Source organism: Lepidothrix coronata, unplaced genomic scaffold (genome assembly GCF_001604755.1).
Source record: "Lepidothrix coronata isolate B3197 unplaced genomic scaffold, Lepidothrix_coronata-1.0 Scaffold16, whole genome shotgun sequence".
In the NCBI taxonomy this organism is placed as follows: Eukaryota; Metazoa; Chordata; class Aves; order Passeriformes; family Pipridae; genus Lepidothrix; species Lepidothrix coronata.
In genome coordinates, this window is record NW_016690196.1 from 853425 (window position 1) to 878870 (window position 25446).

At 42.5% G+C, this 25446-nt stretch overlaps 1 protein-coding gene and 1 long non-coding RNA gene across 10 annotated transcripts in view; one reads left to right on the plus strand and one right to left on the minus strand.

Moving 5' to 3' along the window:
• Positions 1-18044, minus strand: LOC108493405. 9 transcript variants are annotated; one of them, XM_017806794.1, is made up of 5 exons: positions 8837-9108; positions 4548-4669; positions 2334-3603; positions 1585-1698; positions 1-106 (listed from the first exon to the last, which is right to left on the minus strand). In XM_017806794.1, the coding sequence occupies exons 3-5, from the start codon at positions 3420-3422 to the stop codon at positions 62-64; spliced, it is 1248 nt and encodes a 415-aa protein (XP_017662283.1). In that variant the 5' UTR covers positions 3423-3603; positions 4548-4669; positions 8837-9108; the 3' UTR covers positions 1-61. The 9 variants fall into 9 exon arrangements, with proteins under 9 accessions (XP_017662283.1, XP_017662276.1, XP_017662280.1 ...); XM_017806787.1 differs by lacking the exon at positions 8837-9108 and adding exons at positions 11006-11214; positions 17933-18044 and having other exon boundaries at positions 12-1698; XM_017806791.1 differs by lacking the exon at positions 8837-9108 and adding an exon at positions 17933-18032 and having other exon boundaries at positions 12-1698.
• LOC108493406 overlaps positions 11688-25446 on the plus strand; it is a 23072-nt gene continuing 9313 nt past the window's right edge. Inside the window, exon 1 of the long non-coding RNA XR_001873465.1 lies at positions 11688-15484. This is a non-coding gene — a long non-coding RNA (uncharacterized LOC108493406). The remainder of the gene's footprint in view (positions 15485-25446) is intronic.

Genomic DNA, 25446 nt, shown 5'->3' on the forward strand with positions numbered 1-25446 from the left:
ATGAAGAACAATTTAAAGATGCAGCATCTTTTTATTACTTGAACGAGTCTAACTGCAAAGATCAGAGTCTGCATAAAAGGACAGAATGTAACAAAGTGAATATAATCTGCAAAGAAAAAGACATGGCATTAGAAAATATTGAAAAGCAGTCAAGATAACTGTTAAGGTTAATGAGAACTACTAATAACATTGTTGTAACTGAAAGCGCTCCACTGCAGTTCAGCAAGTGGAAGCATCTGTGTAAAACAGCTGTAAAATAAATCCAAACACAAAATGTTTCACTAGGTGTTTGATCCTATTTGATTTCTGGAACATATGCTGAAAAATTATAGTATGTATAGATGGAGAAACACCATAAAAATTTGACTACTCTCAGAGTCTGCCTCAGCTTATATAGGAGAAATGATGGCCAACGCTAATTTTCTTGCAATGGATGTTTCATTAGAGTATTGGCACAAAGGTAAAAAATCTAGGTGTTTTACCTATGCTTTTTCAATATATTCTTTGGAAATTTTTGCTTTACCTGGCCCTGAAATATTTCACAAAAAGATACAGTATATTTTCATGAATGCTGAGGGTACACCAATGATGCTCTCATTCAGGGACAACAAAAGCAGACCATTCTCAGAGATCTTGGAAAGGTTGGATCATGACGGTTTAAAATCCAGTTGACAGAAATGGAAGTTTAATGCTGAACAAGAGATAATAGACAGATCTAGGAGAAATACTAATTCATTATTGGTCATTAATTTATCTGTAGAATAAGAACTTGAACAAAGGTTTTTTTGGAAATGCATGTCCAGTCTGCCTGCTGAAACAATCTTAAGAGCTTTGTTGTAGAAAAATAGAAAATGGATACAAGAGGCCATTCTGAACTGAGAGTTTGAAAATCTGAGGGATTAGAGAAAGCAAACACCTATTCCCAGAGTCTCTGATGATACCAAGCAAAACTGCCAAAAGATACTTCCAAACAAGGCCATAGGGCAAGACTCTTTCATAAGTAGGTCAATGACTATAAATATGTGGTTTGTGCTTCTGGCACCTTAAAGTGAACAGCAATATGCCCAAACTAGAAAGAGCCTAGCACAGGTATGAAAAGCTTCCTGTTTCTGCCTATGAGATACACATTGGCACAGACCAACTGCAAACCATTACTATCAGTAAAAGGTCAGAAGGCACTTTTTCTAGTTTCAGTTGCAGTTGTATGAGTGCCAAACAGAATACAGACCCAGAAAAGATTTCAGCAACAGCTGGCATTCTGTCTGCAGTTTTTACAAGAACTAGGGGAGAAAAAAGAAGATAGACAGATCCTGACATTTTAAAAGTAACTGTGGTGAGATTCTCAAATAGAAAACATTTCATATCGTGGGGTCAAATGCTCAAAATTTTTGAGAAGTGTGCTAATGTTGTGTAATGAATATTTCAAGGTGAAGCATACTTCATATTTGTACATGGCTAGGTAAGTATGTTTGGCACTTTTCGTCAGTTCTTTGCCCTAGTGGTTACTTTCCTTTTATGTGCAGGAGGTTTACCACTATACTTCTTAAGTTCAGAGGGACTTAGCCTGGTGAGATTGACCCTTACATCTTTAACAATACCAGATTTCTTTCTTAGTTCTTTGTCTTTATCCTCAGGTGCTTCTTCCTCATTTCTTTTTTCCAAGCTTTCTTTGGATGGAGATACAGTCTCGTTGAGGAACTGAAACAGGAAAGAATAGAACTTGACTGTTGGGAAGTGAGTGCTGGATAGTAATTTTTCTCCCACCCCAGTTTATCTTCACAGCTTTTCTTCTGCAGTCTTTCTTACCTTGGGGATGTGGCTTTGCCAGAGGAATTTAATTCAGGAAGGACCTTTTAAGTCAGCCCTTCTCTATTCTTCCACTGCTACTTTAAAAAGTGATCATGATGGCACTCATCACCTGTTTTCAGAAACCCCACCTTCTCCCTTGGGAAATATCTTGCCATTATACTAAATTCTGCTCTAGTGTTCTCTAAATAGCAACAGGCTGCTCCCATTAAGTGCAGTGCTTTTGTCCTGTTCAAATACTAGAAAAATCTTGATGTATCTCACGATTTATTTTTTCCTCGGCATTATTTTATTTTCTTTTTAAACAGTAAAGTCTTATAGACCTGCAAGCCTAAATTCAGATTACTCTACAGTGATTTTGTCCACTGGATTTGTGTTTGGCTTCCCCACAAAAACGTGAACAAAACCAGGTCACTCATCTTTCACAGCGATATTTTGAAAAATGCACTTTGCATTCAGCTATATCTAAGAGGAAAGTAATTTACTGTACATACACAGACAATCACTTGATCATCATAGGTTACTACCTGATGCATTTTCGCAGTAGAAGGGGAGCAGTTCTTGGGCTGAGAGATGGTAGTCATCTCATGTGAAGAGGAATGCGTTTCATTTGACGTTTTGTCTTGGTGTATGGGGGTAGCACAGGTTGTAAGACATTTTATGTTCTGTTTCACAGCATTCTCTCTTGGCAGCAGTGGATGTGGAACTTTGAAAGGTAGATTATGGATAGAACCACATGTAATGAGCCAAACCATGGTCTTCACAAGCAACATAGGATGATACCAAACCATTTCCCTTTCTGCTGTCAGATCTTCATGCCTCATTACATATAGAAGATAGACTTGCCTATTATAGATCATTAGAGCATTTCCGTTAAAGAGAGGAATTTCCACTTGCTCTTCAATAGAACTGATAGATGAAAGTGGTAACATATCCTTATAATCCTTATTCTTCATAGTGATGAGTGACTTCAAAATTTCTGAAACAGCAGTGTTAGATGATTTTACAATAAGAGGATAGGATCTTGCTGTCTTTCTGGCTGGCTCTTGTTTCTCTGGAGTTATCTGGGAACATTTCACATCTTCAGTTATATCAGGACTAGAATAGTGTCTTGGAAAGTTTTGGCTGCTTGGTATTAAAGACTTTGAAAAATTGTTCCAAAAGTTAGAAGCCTCTTCTAACTTTATTAATGGCCATACATAAATTACAGATTCTGTTCCTGTAGCTTGCCATACTTCAGAGACATTTTTTGCTGCAGCTGACAGTAGTTGCTGTAGTTTAGATGGGAAAGAAGATAGTGGTATTGATGCGATTTTGGCTTGATATGGTATCTCTAGATCAGGTTCTAAATTCCATGCCTGAGGTTCTTCAGTAACTTCAAGAGGATCAGAGATTCCAGAAATGGATGTTTTGCCTTCTTGGTCAGCATGAGTTAGTGAGAAGCCTCTTTGCAGAGAGTGCTTTTCAGCTGAGGTTTGAATACTCTGAGCATTAAAATCTGTTGATAACTTTCCTCTGCCAGCAGAGGTCATGCCAGTATTTTCTAGCATGTCAAAATCTTCACTCTTCAATTGCTGATTCTCTAGCACAACAGCATATGTAGGACTGGTATCCATCTCCAAAAAAAGCGCTATAGTTTGACTTAATGTATTCTGTTTAGAGAGATGAGCTTCTGTGACTGGGCAGTTGTATACAATGACAAGGCTTCCAGAGCAAAGGAAATGCAAAAAGAGTTCCAGTAGGTCTCATTTATTTTTACCTCTTTCCTGAAGGGCTTCACTTAGGCAGCCTGACATCCTTAAAATAAAAGTGGATATAAATTAAAATGTCATTACATATTTGTAAATACACAGTGATTTTTTTTTCAGTTAACTCAAAATAAATTAATAAACAGAAATATATCTGTGATTTAAGTATTAACTAAAGCTCATCTAGCCAGTAGGATTCTTCTGTAATAGTAATTTATTGTGAGATACTTCCAATCTTGACATAAATTGGCAATGAGTTTGTTACACCCTGAGCTCACTTGGCACGTTTTTAAAGGGGCTTAGGCACTTCAATTCCCTTTGGCAGTGCACAGGAGAAAAGAACAAACTTCTCAGGAGGTTGAATAGTAATCTTTTATTGGAAAACTTTAGAGAATAAGGTGCTTGGCAAATTTTAAAGCAAACATCCAATCAAAGTAAGGCACTTCAGAAAGCACTGACTTAGTCCGACTTTAAGATACCCAGATTTCGAGAACAGGATGTCAGGAGAAGAAAGAGAGAAAAAGAGTGAAAAAGGAGAGAGAAAGATCAGTAGTCACCACCCTGGATCCAGCGAGGTCTCAGGAGCTGTAAGGTCCAGGGCAGTGGGACCTGTCAGCGTCACCCCTGTGTCACGGCCTTTCATCTGCTCTGGTCTCCCAGGGCCCTCTCCCCAGGTAGGGCTTTCATTGTGCCAGTACCTTGGTAGCCACGTTGGGGCTGGACCAGAGGCTCCAGTGGTAGGGTGTGGAGCAGCGTACAGCCCCACCCCAGCAGAACTTGCATTGCTACCCCCCCACACATACTTCAGTTGTTTTGAGCCAGTAATTATTTCTCTGGTCTCCTAGAGAGTTTCTGCTTGCTTCCATAGGAATTTACCCAATAGTGCAAGCTGTTGGTGGACAGCATCTATTTTGTTCAGACGCAGTATTCCCTCATGTAAGAAGATACAACGCCACTAAAATCAATGCACATTTTTAATAAAAATGGTCTTACCAAAGAACTTTACAGTCAGTTTTGTACTTCGCTTGCAGAATGATTTGACTTCAGCAATCAGTCTTAACTTAACACTACTCTCAGCTGTAGCAGAATCAGATCCAGTAGCTTCATCATGGCTTCTAATAAAGATGTAAAAAAAAAAAAGAATCAAGTTCAGATGCTTATCTGATACATATTAAAACCTTCTAAGCACCAGTGTAATTGTAAAATGCTAAACAACCATAACTACATAGTTGAATTTACAGCAGAAGAAAACATGAAATTTAAATTTGTATCATGAGAGAAAGGCAAAAATGCTGAAATGGATTAAAAACAAATTAACTTTGAATGAACTGCTGCTTCTCCAATGGTTATGTTCTCCTAGGAATAACCTACTTATTTTAGCACTGCAGACTTGATTTTGTAGAAAGAAAACATAAACACTCACGTTACTTGCGTGTCAATCACACAACCTGAAGGTGTTTTTTAGTCTTCCTAAATATTAAAAACCACAGTGAGTTTTGCCTCCATAACTGAGGAGGTTCAACTACTTAACTTACCAAAAGAAATGTAATAAAGACAAGTTCAGTGAGTGTCTGTTGAGGATCATGAAAATTAACGTCTCTGAGTCCTTTTACCTAGTAAAAATGAATAAACTGAAAATAAAATCACATTTCCTCCTCATCTAAGCTGTACCTCCTGCATTTATGATGCATACATCTAGGTGCAATCACATAATTCCAGGACTCTAATCATGAATATTTAGAAATAATTATATCAATTGTCAACAAGTTATTTGAATCATTGATTGTACACACAGTAGTATTGAGGCCTTCTGTAGAAGCAGACTGTAAATCAAATTATTTCCTTTGCTTTATCTGATGAGTAGGAGGTTTCTGTTTTGCTTTGGTTTTGCTTCTGGTTTTAGGGATTTTTACTACATCCAGCATTGCCATATGATAAAGCTAGGACTGGTCTTCTGCCCCAGAAAGTCTCTTACTGGCCTCTGCATTAGCCTTTGCACTCTTTTCATTAGTACTAGTCCATTAAATCTTCTGCTGTCCAAGTGAAGGAATAGTTTCTCTGGAGTGATAGCAGAGTAATAAGGAATTTACTATAATCCTTTCAGCAATGGGGGAGTTGCCACAAAACCCCTAAACAAAAATTTAAAAAGAATTTCAGTAACATGAATTGTTGACACATATCTTAAAAAACAGAAACCCAGAGACACAGCAATTAAACTGAAATTAAAAAAAAAAATAAAACAAAAAGATTCACGGTTTTGAGACTGAGAAATCCTGGTTAACTGTGAAACCAGCTGAAAAAGAGACAAATATAGCTGCAGAAAAGAAAGACTCTTTGATTCTCAGAAGCCGTAACTCTACTGTGAAGGCTCTGAATTGACTGATGCAGTGACGGGGCTCATTGCCGTAGTCTCCAGTTTTGCTCCCTAAAATCCTATGTGACATTTAAAGACTTCTAGCCAGCTGTCATTGTCAAACAATTCCCACAGAAAGCACAAAAATGCAAACAAAATCTGTTTTGACAAAGAGACCAGCAAAAAACCCTGAACTGTTACACTTCTGTTGTAGGCAAGTTTCCTGAGTTCACAGCCTTTCAAGGTGGCTCACAGAGGGGCAAACTGCTTCATTCTTCTTTGCAGGTGACTAAAAGCCTTGTGAGTATCAGTTAAAGCAAATTAGTTTCTCCTGCCAGCAGACACAGAGAAGCACACTTTGTGCCACTACCACTCAACAGCGCAGAGGATATATTTTTTGCTATGTTCATCATAGAGGTGCCAAGACCCCTTCAAGGACTGCGACTAAGAGAGCATGGAATGTAACCTAGAGCTCTGACAAAATGTCACTGTACTGATGGTGCTGAACCTGTGGCTTGTAAGCTTGGTATGAGTCACCGTATCAATTACCATAGAATCATAGAATAGTTTGGGTTGGGAGGGACCTTAAAGATCATGCAGTTCCAATCGCCCTGCTGTGGGCAGGGACAGCTTCCACTAGACCAGGCTGCTCATAAGCTCCCATCCAACCTGGTCCTGAACACTCCCAGGGACAGGGCATCCACAACTTCTTTGGGCAATCTGTTCCAATGTCTAACTACTATCACAGTAAAGAGTTTCTTCCCAATATCTAATCTAAACCTGCCTTCTGTCAGTTTAAAGCCATTCCCCCTTGTCCTGTCGCTACATTCCCTTGTAAAAAGTCTCTCTCCAGCTCTCTTCTACGTCCCCTTTAAGTACTTGAAGGTGCTGTGAAGTCACACTGGAGCCTTCTCTTCTCTAGGCTGAAGAACCCAAGCTCTCTCAGCCTGTCTCCATTCGAGAGCTGCTCCAGCCCTCTAATCATCTTTGTGTTCCTAAGGTTATTTTGGCCTATAACCTGCTCCTGATACCTTTCTTCATTCCTGAGAACCATGAAGACAGCCTCTGTTAGTGTCAGCAAGCTCCTATCCACCATCTTCCTAGGGCAATTCGGGAGCACTTCAGGACATGTGTGTACTTTTTGCAGTACATACTGCATGTGAATTAAGCCTGCTAGTCCTAGGACTCTGATCCTAGCATGCCTGCATGCAACAATTTTTCAGTCATCTCGAGCACGTTCATCTCCTCCTTTGCCTTTGGAAAACATTCTATTTCTAGTCTGGCCAGAAAATCTGTGCATCAGTTTTCTACGCTGTCCCTCAGAATCAAAAAAGCAAAAGCTTAGGTGCTTGACTCTAGTGAATTTAAAATAAGACAACTCTAACAATCCCACATATGACAGAGGACTGTCTTAATGCAAGTATTAAAAAAATATTAATATCTTCAGTCCTAACTCTTAGTTATGCACAGCAACCAGTAGACTGAGCTTATCTATCACCACTGGAAGAACCAGAGTCTTGATTCCAGCATTTTATTGATGGTAAATAGCAGCAAGTCATACTGATTATAAATGTAGTGTACTGTACCTTACAGTGCACATCTTAATATATAGCAGTGACCTCAGTTGTGTAATTTTGTCAGCCCTTGAGGTTAAAAGATAATCACTTGTGTCACAAATCTCAAGGTCCCCAATAACACTGAAAAAGGAATGACCATATTCACATACCTTAAAATGTCCTTATTTACACACCATGAAAGAAATCTATAAGAAATCCTCCTTTCTTCTTCCACCTTAAAACTCACTCAGTGCAAAGCAGAACCTCAAACTTAGGAAAGAAGCACACAGATTCCCCTATTACTTCTAGTTTATGCATACAAATCTTTTTCATCGGAAGTGGTCTTACAATCTACCTTTTATGACTATGACTCACCATTGCCCTATCTTTACCACAGACAATGACAGCAAAGAGTCTTAAGAGAACTCACAAAAATACTAAAATTCATATTTCAAATTTCCTTATTTTTGATAAAAATGTGCATATGAAAACTGCAATCATCAATTTGTAGGAATTATTTGTTCTAATTAGGTTTTCACTTGTAAAACTTTGGCTTGGCATCTTAGTTTGTTTTTTCTTATCATATAGCAACAATTTGGGGCGATTCCGAAGCTAGCCCTGAGAAAACTTAGATTTCCTGAAATACAGGCATGACTGCTGCTAGTGTGGCATATATTATTTTTGCCTGGACTTGATCCAAGGTATAGACATAGTGCCTTTCAGTTGTTATATCATAAGTGTCTTAAAACACAACATCTGCTCAGTTAAGTACCCTTATTTCAACACTGGTTCTGCATGGAAACTCAAATGGGTCCGTAAATTGTCTAGGACTTCGTGGTGTATGTTAAAAAATACAGGTATGGCACAGGCCACTAGATCTGTTATACGGTTTAACATACATATTCCTTTCCTTTTGCAACAGGTGGCCTGCACTCAGGCTGTCAAAAAATGCCATGATGTTCAGGGAGAGAGCAGTTCAAAGAGCTTCCTAAAATTACATACAACATGTGCTAAAGGTCCTTCTAGCCCAGCCCCTGCCTCTGACAGTGGCCAAAAGAGGAGGCGCAGCAATAAACTGAGAACAGGCCATGCACACAGTGGTAATTTCCTGGATACCCCCCAGTCTCCAACAGTGGGAGGCACAGGGCCCTCCTGAGCCAGCAAAGATTTCTCAGTGGATTTCCTGCTGGCACCAGCCCTGCTGTGTAACACACCCACTCCTTCCCCAGCAGCTTCTACCCCGCAGCGGTGCCTGCTGGGTCACTTACAGCCGCAAAACTTCCTCAGGTCCCTGGTTTGGGGTCAAACCCTGGCATTCCCAGTAAAGCTGGTGTGGGCTGGGGGAAGGGGAAAAGGAGGTGCGGCTTAGTTACCATTACAGCCAGAGCGCAGGTGCCAGGCTAGAGGAGCAGCCTTCAAGTGCTGCAGCAACTGCTGTGGCAACTGCCAAAACTGCTGAGAGCCTTCCAGAACCTTCTAGCCACTAGAATCTTCCAACGGACGCTGGGCACCAGCACTTTCAACAGCTGCTGCGAGTGACATTAGGTGCTCTTGGCCCCATCGGCCGCTGCCCGCAGGCTCCGGGGCTGTGCCCGCATGGCTGAACCTGCCCTGCCAGCCCAGCCAGCTGTGCCCCTGTACCCACGGCCTCTGAAGAACAGGGCCCTTCACACCATCTCAGCCATGGCACCAACCCTTGCATCCCCGCACCTTTCGGCCCCTTTGGCCTCTGCAGGGCTGCAGCTGACAGGTCCCCACTGCTCAGAGGTGGCAGCTCTCCCTGTGACTCACCGGGCTCACACCCCCACCTTTCCTGTGGAAAGGGCCCTGGAGGCCCTCCCCGAGCCCACTGGGCTGCACAGCTTCGCTGCAATTCCCTCATGGCCAGGGCACCTTGCCCCTCCTTCAAATGTCCTCATTCTCCAGCCAGGCCCTCGCTGGGTCCAGAGGGGAGAAATTACCAGGCTCAAACCTCCCTCCTGGCCTTTCCTCAGTGCTGTTTCCCCCCCATTGACAGGCAGTGCTCAGGAGTCAGAGGAAAAACAAACCCACCCCACTGTGGCACAGGTGAGCGCCGAGCCCTCCATCCTGGGCACACCTGGGCTGCCCCAGCCTATCCCAGACCCTTTGTGCTGAGGAAGGGCTCAAGGCCACAGGTGCTGCTCACCTGAGTCCCAGCCATTTCTCCTCAGCTGACAGGCCCTGGGCCAGGAGTCACTCCCGTGGAAGGGCTACAATGCAGATGGCCAGGCACAGGGGCCTCCCCCAGGCATGGCCATGGGGCAACTCCACAACACACCAAGGATGTGAGGGAGTATGGCAGAGCACTGGTACAGGCTGCTCAGGGAGGTTGTGGAATCTTCCTCTCTGGAAATGTTTAAAACCTACCTGGATGTGTTCCTGTGTAACCTGCCTTAGATGACCCTGCCTTGGCAGGGGGGCTGGACTACATGATCTCCAGAGGTCCCTTCCAACCCTAACTACTCTGTGACCAGGGTCTGTGCTCTCTGCTGCTCCACCACGCTGGGAACAGTGCCAGAAAGCATTTGAATAAGCAGCCAAATTAATCTGAAATACTTAATCAGGTATTCACAGAAGCACAGAATTATTTATGTTAATAGGGTCCTCTTGTGATCATCTTGTCCCACTCTGCTACAGCACAAGAACTCATGCAATGAGTGGTGGCCTGGCAGCAGGATGAGCTTTGAAACAGCCTGCACTTTCAGAAGGGCTGGAAATACACAAGTGACTTTATTGTTCCCATCCAGTTAGTAGCTCCTCTTGGAAAATGGCTCAGAGTAAAGTCATTTTATTTTACTCTAATGAGTGAAATAAAAGTAGAGAAATATAAAACAGAGATATAAAGTGGCTGGTGAGGTGCATCATGTTGGTAACCATATGTAGAGAATGAGTGTTTTAGGTTGCTTAAAGAATCACAGCAAAGATAACAGCTAAAGCAGGGTTAATATAAAAGTGAAAGCGCAGCAAAGTTCACTGGCAAGGTTCACTCTACTACTTACTAGATGGTTAAAGCACGCAGAGGAAAAGCAAACTAAAATCTGAAATCAATCAATCTAAAACCAAAATCAACCCAAAAATTATTTACATGGAGGCTGAGGGGAGGTTGGGGAAGTGTAAGGATAGGAAAGGCAGGGTGAGGGGTGGGGGGAAGCAAATGGATTGGAAAAGGTAAGGATAAAAAGGAATAAAGGAGACCCTCCCACTGAGTCACAAGGTTCAGAGTGGACTCCCTTGCTGAACTTAGGCCCTGACTTGACCAACAGTTTAGACCTAAAGGTTCAACAGCACTTAACAGCACTTAATGAGTAGCTTAATTTAAACAATTTAGCAACAGAGTCATATAGAATTTGCTATAACACAACAGTAATAAACTTATAAACCTATAAGTAACTCACTTATAAACCTTAGTTACAAATCTAATGTACTTAAGAATGTAAGAGAGCAACCTTCATAGTACATTTGCTACAGCATATTCACATTCGCATGCACACAGAGCTAAAGAGTATGTACAAAGTACATACCTGTGAAAAATTCTCCTCAAATTCAGTGAAGGACTCGTGTAGGATGCCTTTGTATCAGCCCAGGCTCTGTCCTCGGCGTTTGGTGGCGGTCCTTCGAGTATTGCAAACTTGAGAGTCCACTAGGTCTGAGGATAGTCCCACTCAGAGAAAGATTGTTGGTTGCAACCTGCTGTGGTCCAGGAGAGCTTAGAGGATCTCACTAAGGACCACTGTTTATAGAATCACAAGAGAGTTGGCTTTAGTCATAGTAATTTTTCATCCTGGCCACAATTTGGGTCAGTAACTTTCTTTGGAAGTTTGATAACAAAAATGTTGTTCCACTTGGGTTGTTTTTCAGGCAAGAGAAGTTCCCAAGGCTGTTTGTTAAAAATCAGAATCTCATTAGACAGCTGAAGTTCCTGGGAGTAGACAGTGTTTCTGATAAGCTCAAGAGGGGCTTAGCCCAGGTGCTGTTCATCGAGGCTGAGGCCTCATGAGCATTCTTGAGATCACGGTGCAGCCGAAGGAGGAGGAAGAGGAGAGGGAATGCACCACCACACCATAACCACCTGGCACTGCAAGTTTTAAAGTGCTATCACCTTCACTGAATTTTCCCAGCAGGCATTAGGTTAAATTCAACATGAAACATGAATTTCCTGGGATTGTTCATTGTCAGCCGCCTCCTGCTAAGGATTTTTACATTTAGTTAGAGGACATGTTTCATACCTGTCGTGCAAGGTGAACACCTGCTGCCTCTGGCTGTCCATACCTGTAAGGTTGCTGATGTTCAGTATTTGTTCTTTTTTTAGTGTCTAAAGCTACCTGAGAAATCAAGGCCACTTCCTCCCAGTCAGATAATAAAAAACATAGTCCCTGCCCCAGAGAGCTTATGAAGCAAAAACGTTAGCAAGAGAATAAAGAGGGTTTTTTCCCTGTTCCTGTTGACTGAGTTTTGCTGAAATGATATCCTGCTGTGATACACACAGGAGGAACAAGGAGCATAAAGCACATATGTGGCTCTAGCACATATAAATGCTTTACTGTGGGCAACCCCATGAGTGACCCTGACCTTCAGCACTGAGTACGACAAGATATTCACCATTAGCCACTTATGTGCTTATCAGCAAACAGAGGTGAGAAACAGAAGATGGAAAGGAAGGCACGGGCTGAAAGATGAGGTAAAGAGCAAAGTGAATTGCTGACAATTTTGCTCTTCCTTCTCATCTCTTCTTTGCCACCAAATTTTTTTGTGCAAGCTGAGAGATCATGAAAGTAAAGAAGGAGAAACACCCTGGCTGTGATCTGCCCACCTACAGCTTTCAAAGTATTTTAGGGAGGATGAGAGCTGTATTGAAGCCCAGTGCAGGAGAGGAGGATGCAGAGACGTTAACCCTAGCTAGTGACATCTAACTGGCTACCAAGAAGGCTGTGGGTGTGCAGATTATTTACAAGTGTGTGTGCAAGGAATATTATGTGCGTGGGAGGAATATTATGTGGGGAAAAATCATCTGTACATCTTAAAGAAACAGTCCCTTCACTGTACCAGAATTTCTGTTACCTCTCAGCTGCCACATATTCCTTTAAGTAAAAACCTAATACCTTCCTCTAGCGTTGCCTCTTCTTACATCCCAAAACACTGAATTTTGTCTTTTGGTGCTACTCAAAGCTCAGTTCAATCTTTCACATATCAGAAATGGAGTCAAAGTAGGGAGCTGTATGAGGATTTTTGAAAACTATTTTGTTATAACATCTGGAAACTTGGTGCAATGAACCTTCTCTCCTCACCTGCAGCACTTGGTACCTATCCCCTTGTAATCATTCATGGCCTTATGTCCTTGCAAAAAAAATTACTTTAAGAAGAAGGGAGAGGAAAGAAATGTCTCTCTAGTGAATTCCTGTGACTACTCGTCTGGTAAGGAGGCTGCAAACTAGCAAGTTGTGTTCCTTACCCGCTTACAGCTTAGAGAGGGGAGAGAAGGTTTTGATATCAACCCTGTATGTGCCTTTTCCACATTGATTTGGGAACCTGCTAATCAGTTAGGAAATAGCTCAGTGACACAGCATGTCACAGACACTGAGCAAATGTTAGACTTAATCTTGATTTTTTTCCCCTCAACTATTTTCTCTAAACGCCTAGGGAAAAATTCCAATTTCAGTGGGTTCTGGACCAAGTCCCAGCATATCAAGCACTTGCTAATAATACACTATGTTTATTTATCTGTTTCAGATGCTGATCTGTGAAATATAAAAATGCTATACTGCACAGATTTTGAAAAGAGGTGGCCCCCTTCAGCTTGTGATAAATCCTGTTCGAAAGCAATGCATAGCCTCAAAGGAGGAAACTGAAGAATGGAAAACACAAGCATTCCTCCACAGCCCGTACAACCCAAGAGATTAAGCCATGACCATCTGCAGCACCAGAACAGAGAGCACCACACAGACATGTGGGCCTCCAAGGAGCCAGCCAAAGTCTGCACAGGCCCCAGAAAAATATAGTACTCTAGTGTTTCATGTGAGCAACTACATCCTGCCAGCGCGCTGCAGAGCACAGTGCGGACACTGGAGTGCATCAGCTGTGTCGGATGTGAGCTCTGTGGGTGCAAGGTGTCCCGCACAGCTCGGCGGTGTGCCAGCACATCCTCCCGTACCTCTGCTCACAGGATTTTCCCACCACCCTGAGCGCCTGAGCTCCACATTCCAGCTACCCGCTGACAACGTCTCTGTTCTTGGGAAGCTGTAATTCGCGGCTCTTGCCAGCATGTGGCACAAGAGACGGAGCAGGCTGCCCGCACTGCCGAGACTAAAACCGACCGACTTTTTAAACGTCTGGCCAGTCGCTGCCGAGTCTGTGCTCCGACGCCGTCAGCAGTGCACTCCATCAGGAGCAAAGGCTCTCCAGGTTTCTTATGGCACAGTAGTGATGTTTCTTTACACACACACACACACACACAACATGATTACATAATGATCAGACTGTGACTGGATAATAGAAAGCGCAAGGAAAAAGGTACTGAAATGCCAGCTCTTTTGCAAGCAACAGAGTGACAGAGTCCTGCTCGTGTCAGTAATTATGAAAAGTCAGAATCTCATGCACAGAAACGGTGCCCTTCCAGCAATTAAACCGGGAACAGTTAGTGACATATTGAATAAGGGCTCTCAAATGTATAAATGCATTGATACAGCCAGGCATGCAAACTAGCAGGGTACTAAGCAAAGCAGATGCTGAAGAAGCTCTATTTAGTGAACCAGAATTAACTTGATCTCATTGTTTTTATGCATCTTCCACAGTTGAACAGATTGATTACACTCAAATATCTTCCTTTTTAAGTGATTCCACTTATTCCAGTTCTTTGCTGATGCCTGTTTCTCATTGATTTTACCTGGCTACAGTCACTAGGGAGCTAGTTGCTTCATGGTCACCAGCTCTGTAATAAAGATGAGGGAATTATATCTCACACTGGCAAGACCTTTATGGCCCTGAACTACTGCATTATAGGACATCACCAGATTTTCATACTTCTAAGTCCAGCTTCATATGCTTGGGCACAACAGTTCAGCATGACTCAGTAGCATACAAGAGCATGGACTGAGCTAAGGACTGTTGTAACCTCTGTAACCTTGAATCACAGCACGGCTTTGCTCCATCTGCATGATATGATTTCTAATCTTAGGAACAAAGCCAGCCATGCAGAAGTCCTGAAGACAAAGAGCTGGATCAGCAGGGAATTGGGAAAATGGATGGAAGGGCAGATGAAGATGAACTGAATACTAATGCTAGCAGTTACAACAGTTCTGAGAGGCTGCCGTACCTGCACCCCCAGCTCTCATTATTTAATAGGTCTGGAAACCCCCACTGTTTCAATCTGCCATTCTGGATTATTTCTCACCGAACTACAGACAACTGCATTCACATGCCTGTGCTTAAACCTTTTATGTCTCACTGGCACCTGCATTCAGAGATATTTCAGCACTGAATTTACTCTTGCCTTAGTGTCCGTCTCCTAGAAAAGACAAGACCACAGCATATCAGGAGAGATGACAGTTATTATCAGCCTGTTGTATACAGTGCCAGGGCTGACATGAAGATTATTCTGGCCTTGGGGAGCAAAGGGAGGTGAGGTATTTTGAAAGAGAGCTACAAGAATGAAGATAAAAATCACATAAAGTTTTCCTATCTCCTTGTGGCTTTGTTCCTCTGTATTTCCACTCAGCTGAAATGTTGTAACTATATGCCAGGCTTGGCAAAACGACAGGAGCAAGAAGAAAGTAAGAATATGCTCAAGGAAAGAGAAGTTCAAAACTCCCCTCTGAACTCCTAGAGCTGAGAGAAAGGCAACTGGCACCAGGGTAATGTTTCCTTGTAACACAATGCCATCTGCTGGGACTTGCTATAGCAGATGAGGCAGTGCAAATGAACTTGGGATAAACAAGTCCAATAAGGCTAGAAAACGCATGCTGCCATGTCAACACAGACTGATCACATTTGCAGTTAGCAACAAGGTATGGTTTAATAGAAGCAGTTTGTAGAGATTTTTCATTCCTCACTGCCTAATACATTGTCATGGAGTATGACAGTGTATATACATCCTACAGAATGTTCAGGCTGGCTATTGCTGCTGTAAGCTTTTCCCTCTAGAGTGAAAACCAAATATGTTGTGTCATAACAGAAAAATTGACACTTGCTGGGTTCACTGCTGTGTCACTTCTAAGTCATGTTGAGCAATGCATTTGTCATTTGTGCAGTGGATAGACAGTGATAGGATAGATTTGTCCATGAAAGTGATGTTCTGACTAGCAAGTAGGATTTCCTACTCACTGTGATTCCCAAAGGTATGATGCTGGAGGCCTGTTTGTTTGACTTGTTTGCTGGTTGAGATCACTTGTATGATTGGAAGCGTAAGATGCTGGTGCCAGACCTGAGTTCAAATCCTATCCTAACATGTGACAGCCATGTACCATGAAACAGATGAGGAGCTAGCAACTTTCCCCCAACTGTTCCTGAGAGAGGTTTGTTCATATAGATTGTGTTTGGTAGCAACAAACTGGGAGGAAACTACCCCTAATGCAGGTGGTGGTGTATTTTTAGGTTTTTTTGTTGCTGAGGAGGGATGGTTTTAGGCAACCTGGATGCTTGGGGTTTTAGGAGTTTTCTAAGTGCCCAGCTGTTTCAGCTGGCTGAAATATGTTCTTTTTCCTGTTTTGGAACATCCTTTCTCATTGGTGTACCCAATGAGATTTGTGGCCCTGAGTGGTGCTGAGTGCTTCAGACAGTACCTGAATAGTCTAATATGCTCTGTAGAGGTTTCAGTCTCTTTCAAAAACAGGACTTTGAATCCTATTCCTGCTATGTGTTGCCTACCATACTGCACTACATACTGCCTGTGAATGTTACACGTGCTAGAAAAAAACTGTTTCATTCCTGTAATGGATGTGTTAATATTGACTGTGAATTTGACAGTTCTTTAAAAACAAGTTTGGGATGGCTGTGCATCTTTCTGGGTTTGAAATATCTTTGTACTCTGCAAATCCCATGGGAAACATACACTCTACAGACTTCTCATGCCGAATGCTTCAGGTTGATTAGATTTGTTGCTTCAGGATGGCTAATAGGTTGCTTGATGACAGCCCCTTTGAGCTTAAAATCATTAAGAAAGAAAATACTTCTTATAGCATCTTGTCTGGATCACCTGCATTTCTGTGGCAAGTTACATGTGTGTGTTGGAATTCCTCTGTCCTCACAAATGTTAAATTAAAAGAGACTTGAATTTATTTGTGGAGATCTGATGTTGAACAGGTCCAAAATGCTATTTAACCCATAAAAGCATTCATTGTAAGCATACTATTGAAGGCATAACTACATTTGATTAATGAGTGATGACTTAATGTACTTTGGTGAATTAAACTGAGAATTTCGCTCTGGAGCATTTATTCCCCAAGAACGCCGATAGCTGCCATAGCGTTTGCTCCTGCCCACTCAACTATGTTTTGATTACACTAAGGCACAGACAGAGCAGTTTATTGGTCTGGAATATTTGTTTGGACCGTTTTTTGGTCACAGTGTATGGTGAATGTATACTCTGCCTAATTCTGTTTTGCGGTCATGCAAGGACAAAGATATTCGTAAATTACATTTAGTTTTCTTTCTTACAAGCTAACAGTCAATGTTAACATATGAATATGTGAGACTGCCTTCATTACAATTCCAATTTAAGATTTCCAAGGTGTTGGTAAGGTTTCTGAGTCATAGCAAAGAATTTTTAAACAATCTTCAAACAATTTTTTCCTTAAACAATGCTGTTTTGATTATATTGTCAAATATGGTGGATAACAGCAAAGAGGGCCTTATATGCTGGTGTTTCCCTCCACACAAAATTCTCTACTATATGGCAACATTATTATTTTCTTGAGGTCTTTATGAAAGGTACCTCTTCTCCACTTCATTTAGGCAGTATGAGCAAGTGGTGGAATAATATCTGCCAAAAGACAGAGATGGCAAAAATATGAATTCTCATACAAACTGTATGCAGTCAGAAGTAATTGCAGCAGCTTGTAAGACTCCAGGCCCCGAGCTATGAACTCACTGAAGGGTTTTTACTTTAAAAATATAAAAGGTTCTGACAATATTCACCCTCCAGATTGTTAGAAGAGCCTTCAGTTGTTTTAACACCATAAAGAGAGCAGAAAGGAGAAAAGCTGCATTTTTTCTCAGGAGGTACTTTTACTAGTAAGCTTTAGAAAATATGAGTACTTGGCAAAGTTTAAAGGGTAATATTCAACCAAAATAAAGTATTCCACAAAGCACTGACTTAGCATATACTAACCCATATAACTTAGTAAAATCCAACCCATCTGGTCTCAAGCTACCCAAAATATTAAGAAGGGAGATGAGGAGGAGGAGAAGAAGAAGAAGAAGTAGAGAAAGAGAGAGAAAAAGAGAATTATAGCTACCAGCCTTTGAACCAGCATAGGTCCAGCCACAGGCATCCAGAAAATGGAGAGTTCTAACCAACCAATGGAGAGCACATGTTGCTGCTTTTATGTGCTATGGCCCCTGTGGCCACAGTTCCCGCCCCCAGGCAGGATTTCCACCGTGCCATCCAATCTGGGGCTGGGTAGGTCTGAGAGCTGCTTTGGGGCTGCCCCAGTAGGCTCTCAGGGGCTTGGATATGGGGTAGGGCATTCCTCCATGAACTTTGACCTCTCCCTTTATCCCCAACCCCCCCACCCCGACTTGAGTTGGTCTGAGCCAATAATTAATAAAATTACCCAGTGTCTCAGCTTAAAAGTAAGTCATACCCTGAGCCTTTCCTTACTGTCCCTCAACTATTTAAATCAGCGAGGATTAAGCTGAGCTGTTTGACATGCCCTGAAACACAGCCACTAGAGCACTGTTAAGGGGTGAAGGCACACCAGTTTTATAAACAATTTAATTTTTTGGTTTAAAGAACAGTTTGTTCCAGGAACATGATTTTCAAAATGCCTGGCCCCACTCTAAAAACACCTATGAAGTTTTCTTGGATTATAAATTCATGCTTTCTGTTGCCTCAGCTGCCTGAGTTTTGTTAGGGAGGAATAGCTTAGTCATTACTGCACATCTACAAACATCTCAAACTAGGTACTCTCCCTCCTCAGAGGTCTGACCTAGAAAGGACGCTCAGAGCACACTGTGCTTCGTGCAGAACAGAGCTCCCGCTGCTTCTGGTAACAACTGCTGGGAGGGTAATGCTGCCTCTTCCCTCACACTCTAATTCAAGACCCTGATGTCCAGAGCATAAGCAGCTGAGAAGATCTGGCTGTGGTTCTTGCCCTTGCCTGTGAGGATTCAAATCACAGCCCTTGCCTTCCAGCTATAGCTGGACTTCCAAGCTGATATATTATGAAGATAAATCAGCCTTGTGTTTGTCATTCTCCAAGAAGGTAAAGGAGGCAATCCTCAACAGCACAGAGACTTGACTTGCAATGAAAGCAAGAAGGTGCAGTGTTTATTCACCTGCAGCAGAAGCTTCATGTGGCATGGGAGATGTGGTTAAGGGATTATGAGCAGCCTGTTGCATATGCTTTAGGGACTATCACTCCAGAGGTTCTAGCCGTGGTGATTCTACTGGGTATGAAACAAGCACACAACATGATATCTTAGCTATAATGCACCTGCCTAGCTGGAAATTCTTCATGAGAATTTTTGGGGTCCTTGATATGATCCATTTGCCACCTTCTTAGTGACAGCCATACCTGATACCTGTCATTAGGAGATAGTTTTCAAAAAATGCCAACCTTCGATTGTGTGATACTTTAGGTATGATATGCAAATTGCTCAGATAAAGGGTAGGTAGCCTTACCTGCAGTTATCTATGACTCTTGGCATTTATTTCCTGCAGTTAACTGTTGAACAACAGCTGTCCTGTTTTAATGAGTGTTAAAAAAAGTACAGCAGCTCATTATTTGTCTTTCCTAACAGGCCCATTTTAGAAGCCTTCACTTAGCAGTTCTTGTGATTCATGCCAAATGGAACTCATTTCCATGACTATTAAGGATCATTTGCAGAGAGTTACACATAACACAGCACAGGTTTGCACTGAACCCTCTCTGAAAGCTCATTTTTCTGCTGGCTATGCTCTGTATCACAGGAGCACCGTGCCCATCTGTGGGTCTCCCTGCATCTGTGTGAACAGAAGCACGGTATAAAACCAAAAAGGTTAAATGAAAAGATATACTGCCAATAGAAACCTTTTATATCTTTTGAACAGCTTTCTTCTTTTTAATGTGTTAACTCCAACTCAAAATTACGTAATGGTGGGAGCCTTTGTTTTACCTCTTCTAAGACATGCATGCATACATTCCAGTTGGAAAAGCCATTTCAGATGCTTGAGAAGGATGAAATGTGAGTCTGCTCAGTAGGTTGGAGAGAATTTTGCTCTGAAATTTAAAAATGGCACAATCTCACGTTTAGTTCTGCAAGTATGCTAACCCCTAGCTATTTTTAAGGCAGGACAATGTGTGTAAATGAAAGAAAAGCATTCAGGGTTTCTGGGCTTCCCTCTTAGGATAGCAGAGGGCATTCAGCTTAGTGTAGATTCTTGCATAGGGCAGTTCTGCCATTGAGACTTATCTTATAACTGTCCCAAGACAGCTGCAGTGAATGCGACAGAAAGGTTGCATCTAATTAATAGCAATGTGTGTTGGTTTAAAAGTATACTGGTGGGAGAAATGAACCCTTCTCAAGAGAGATTACAAGTCAGAGTTACAATTTACTAAAAATATTACCATAAATACAATGACACAGAGAAAAACTGATTTTAACCCCCAAAGACAGATGTATAACCCCACACCCTGGGAAAAGAATAGAACAGTGTTTGTCAACCCCTGTGCTGAGCACCACATGACCCCCTTGGGTGCAAAGTAGAAGGAAAGGAAAACCCGTTGGTCTAGATGATGGTCGCAGTCCTGTTGGAGTAATGATCACAGTCTTGTCGAGAGTGGCAGTTGTAGTCCTGTTGGAATTCTGGTCCTCCTCTGGATCCAATGAGTGGTCCCAAACCCCAAAATTTATTATGCTCAAATTCAGATGGGAATGACCACTATCTCCCCCAGCATGGGGAGTTTCACAAAGGGTGATTTAACTCTGTGAGTCAAGGGATATTTTTGGAATCATTGATGCACTAGGTGGTTGCAGGTGCCTATTATGCCAGTCCATTATGGTCCATTAGCAGAGATGACCCCTCAGACTGGATGTGAAAGTGCTAGTGCCACCCTAGGGGGAGTTATCACAGCCGAGTCACTGGTGTGAAAACAGAAGAACACTCCCCTGCCTCACAGCATTTCTTTAACACCCAGCTTGTAGCCTGAGGTGCCAGGTGTGCAAATGATCCATTTTTAACAGTGCATCACAAATGACATAGAGGGTGTAGAATACACAGTTTTGGTTATACCCACATAGTGATAAACTGGACCCGGTCCCTGTAACTAGGACACAATGTGTGAGGATTCATCATTTTTGCAGCCCTCATTCTTTGGTTTGAGGCATGCACTGTGCAGACTTTAACTTCACCTAAAGGCAAATCAGTCTCCGCATTTAAATGATAAGCAAAGCAAGTGTGATTGTCCCACTCTGCTCTTCACCAGGCCGGCCTCCCCTTGAATATTGTATGCAGTTGTGGGCACCACAATATGGGAAAGATATTAAGCTGTTAGAAAGTGTCCAAAGGAGGGCAACGAAGATGGTGAAGGGCCTTGACGGGAAGCTGTGTGAGGAGCAGCTGAGGTCAACTTGGTGTGTTCAGCCTGGAGAAGAGGAGACTGAGGGGAGACCTCATGGCAGTCTACAACTTCCTCATGAGGGGAAGAGGAGGGGCAGGCACTGATCTCTTCTCTGTGGTTACTAGTGACAGGACCTGAGGGAATGGCCTGAAGTTGTGTCAGGGAAGGTTTAGGTTGGATATTAGAAAAAGATTCTTTACCCACGGGGTGATTGGACACTGGAACAGGCTCCCTAGGGAAGTGGTCACAGCACAAACCCTGACAGAGTTCAGGAGGCATTTGGATGATACTCTGAGGGACATGGTGTGACTCTTGGGGATGGTCCTGTGTAAGGCTAAGAGTTGGACTCAGTGATCCTTATGGGTCCCTTCCAATTCAGCATATTCTGTGATTCTGTCATTCTGTGAACACAGACAGCAATAACAAGGTCATTAGTGTCATTAAAGGGGTTTACAAATTGAGGCTGAACTTTCTGAAATTACTTAATGAAACAAATTCACTCCAGTTCCTCTTAAATCTTTCAGATTGTCTCAGTCAAGACACTGAGGGGTGTGAATAAGCAGGGATTAGTTTGGTCACTGCTGGGGTAAAGGAAGGGGTAGTGAGTTCTGACCTTGCACATGTGAATTAAAGGGATTTTTAATCCTACAAAGAGGAATAATGCTCTAGATAACCTCTCGAGTTGCCTTCCAGGCTTACTATGATGTTATCCCCTGTGGCACCAGGATTGCACAGGCCACAGATTCATAGATGCAAATGACATATGGTGTTATCTTGGCCAACAAAAGATTTTTCCCGTTTTGTGTTTTTCCTGTGCTTTTTTCATCTTTTGCATTGTTCCTTCAGAGCCTCCTGCTTGTTGTAATAGATCTCACTAATGCCAGCTTTTCATTACACTCTCTCCCATAGACGATTTTTTTGCCCAGAGCAAAAGCCTGGAAAAGTCTGGGGACTGAAAAGATCTAAAATTAAATACCTGCAGAGAAACCGCTTTTGCTCTTTCCCAGAGAAATTAAATACAAATATATCTTTTGCCAGAAACAAAGGAACCTGTCCCACAGAGAAATGACAGTATGACAGTGCTCTGTCCCTCTCCAAGGGGATATGAGAGGACTGGATGCAGCTCCAGACTGCGAGAGACCCTGGTACGAAAAACAAAGTTACTATGCCTTGCTCTCTGCTCCCTCATTGGGCACTGAAAGGAGCATGGGAGCCAAGTGACCATTACCCTCACTCTCACAACATCAAGCTGCCTTTTTGAAGCTCAGGTTCATTTAGATTTCTCCTTTCTTTACATTTTTGATTCAGATCCCAAGCTTTCCCATGGCATGGATTTCTTTATTACAACGATGTGTACCCAGGTTGGTGGACTGCACAAGCTGCTCTTCTGCATGGCAAATAACCGTGCTGTGAGAATCATTCATTTTCCACAGAAAGTTTCTGCCATAAAAGTCAGTTTTCAGCAGCTTGGCAGAAGGAAAAGTCTGGCACAAGGTTGAGACTGGTCTGTTTTTTCATTTGGCTTGAGAACTACCTCTCAGAATACCTGCATTTTTTAACAGGAAATACCTGAGAAGCCAAAAGAAAGCATCCCTCCACTCTCTCCTGGACCCCTGGAACCATGGCTGAAAAGCATCAATGTACATGTTCATGGCCACTGGAGTCACCTGCTGCCATTTCAGCACCCTGCAAGGAGGACGCTGGGGTGGGCTGTGTAACATGGCAGCATCTGCACACAATGCTGCAGCTCTGCTGCATGGCCACAGAATCTTCCAGAGCCTAGTGTTGGGTAGCACAGTGAGTCGGTCTGCTCCATGTGTGCTGGTAATGGAAGCAGAGCTGGGCAGGACCTGGCCCCTGTCAGCAGTTTTTGTCTGTGCCACATAGTGGGGGAGCAGACTGGGGTGGGCACATTGGCACCTGGCTGGCCCCGCAGCACTGCATGGGAGTGAAAGGAAGCTATCAAGGCTGGGATTTGTGATGTGCACATTTTCCCCAGCAGCGGTAATCAGGCCTACCCCAGGAGAGAGGTTGTTTTCCTCCTAAATCCATAGGATTAATATTCTGTGTGTTTGTAGGAGAGCTGAGGCATTAGAAGATCATTCAGTGCAGAATATACTTTCAGGGACATTGCAGACTTTTATGAGCTTAATTTGTGCTAAGGTGTGCAAGAGGTGAGCATTACTTTACCTAAAAATACCAAATCTCTTGAATTGGACTGTGCAGGCTTCTAATACTAAGGTACTGTGGCTAAATTGATTTCTGATGTTGTTGACTTTGCTTCCTTCATTTTGCCAATGCAATGACTTTCATCTGATGCTACAGGTACAAAGTAATTCTGGTTAACTGTATGTTTGCTCCTGCTGGGAACACCAGCAAATTTGAGGAAAAGAGTTTTACTAGCTATGTATAAGTCTAGAACAGCTGTCAGAAAATTGGTACCTCTTCCTGTGGCAAGGTGAGGAGAGATTGAAATGAGATGAAACACTTCATCTAGTTTTAGAGTAAAGCAAAGTATGGAAGAATATCTTTGTGCCATGTGGGAGTACCTGAACACTTTAGCGTGCTAAACTGCTCCGCTTGTACTGGCCATGATGTGGCACTAAACCTGCATTATATGGGAAAACTGTTCTTTAAACATGTCTTAAAATGGCTTTTGGTGGTCTCTTTGCAAACACATGCTTCTTCTTCCCAACACCCCCCACAACAAGTGTTATCCCATGCAAGAATGTATCCTGAGGTGTTCTCATTGGCCCCTTTTAACCCCTTCCTGTGATTGGGTGTTCCTGTAAGCCCCTTGAGACTTCTAATTGGTTAACCTGTGATTCTCCCTAAACCTATAAATGTAACATCCCCAACAATAAACTCTCTCTTGCCTCCTCTCCACACCTGGTGTGCTGTCTCTGTGCCGCCCATGGAGCCACCTGCGTGGGAGGAGGGGAGGGCACCTCTCCCCTCCAGGCTCAGGACCTGAAACCCCTGAAGAAACCCCTGGAGTTCCCTTTCCCCATCCTTCAAGACGTCGGAATGGTTCCTCAGATGGAGATGGAACTAGAACTGGGCCAGCCCCACATTGTAGGTGGGGAAAGGGATCCAGACCATGATATTTTGGTAATTCTTATACACACTGCTGCTACAACAAATGTTGTTTATTTTTCTGATGGTACCATTTTACAATTCCTTTTTCAGAGTGTACAAGCATTTCTTTTTTTTTCATTAGAAAGAAGAGACAATTTCTTGAAGTATTCATGAGAGAGACTAAATGAGCATTAAAAGCTTGCTCTCTGCTTCCATCTAATTACAGTCAGATCTCTAATGACTGGTACCATGAGATGTAGTAAATTTTGTTTGGGTTCTGATCTCATGCTTTTTATGACCTACTGTAGCCCAGAACTAGCACAGACACATAAATTAAAGGATGTGGTGTGAATTTATTCAGACTTTCATCACTGAGTTCTCTGCTGATGGGGATTCCTGATCTGAGTCGTGTTATTCTTCAGAGCAAACAATTCCTGATCTAGCAGGATGGTATACAATCTCACCGGGGTTTGCAGTTGCTGTGCATATTGTTTAGGTCATTTGGGCAACTGGGACTTGATTTTGATTGACTGATGCTCTAAAGATCATTGGTTTGACCTCAGAGCTGAGCTAAAATGTTAAAATGGTTATTTTTGCTAATAAATTGCTAGCTATGAGGTCAGAGAGGCTTATTTATGGGCATGATGCCTATGAAATCAGGAAGCCTGTATGCAGTTCTGAGAAAAATGTCACTAGTTGAGACAAAGAGAGGGATATTAAGTTTATGTGGAGTATACCAATTGTTTCAAATTATGTTACCAGGTGCCTTTGCTGCAGGAGGAGAGGGTTCTGCCTCTGGAGAGAGCGATTACTGATGTGCGCTTCTCTAGCCACTAACTCAAAGGAAATGTGTCTAATGGGGCTCTGAGTATTTAACATCGCAAATTAGTCTTTTGGTGGTTGGCCAGACTGCAACCATATCTCCCGAGGCCCTTTGCCACAGTATGTGGTGACTCTTCAGCACCCATCCAGAACTGCACTGTAATACCTGACTCTGGCAAGTGAAACCTTTCTGGTCCTTGCAAAGAATTTCCTTTGTTGCTTGTAAACTTGTATGGGTCCTGTGGAAATGCTAATTTATGTCAGGACTGATCTGTGCACTTCCTTCTTCAGGTCTTGGCTTTGTTATA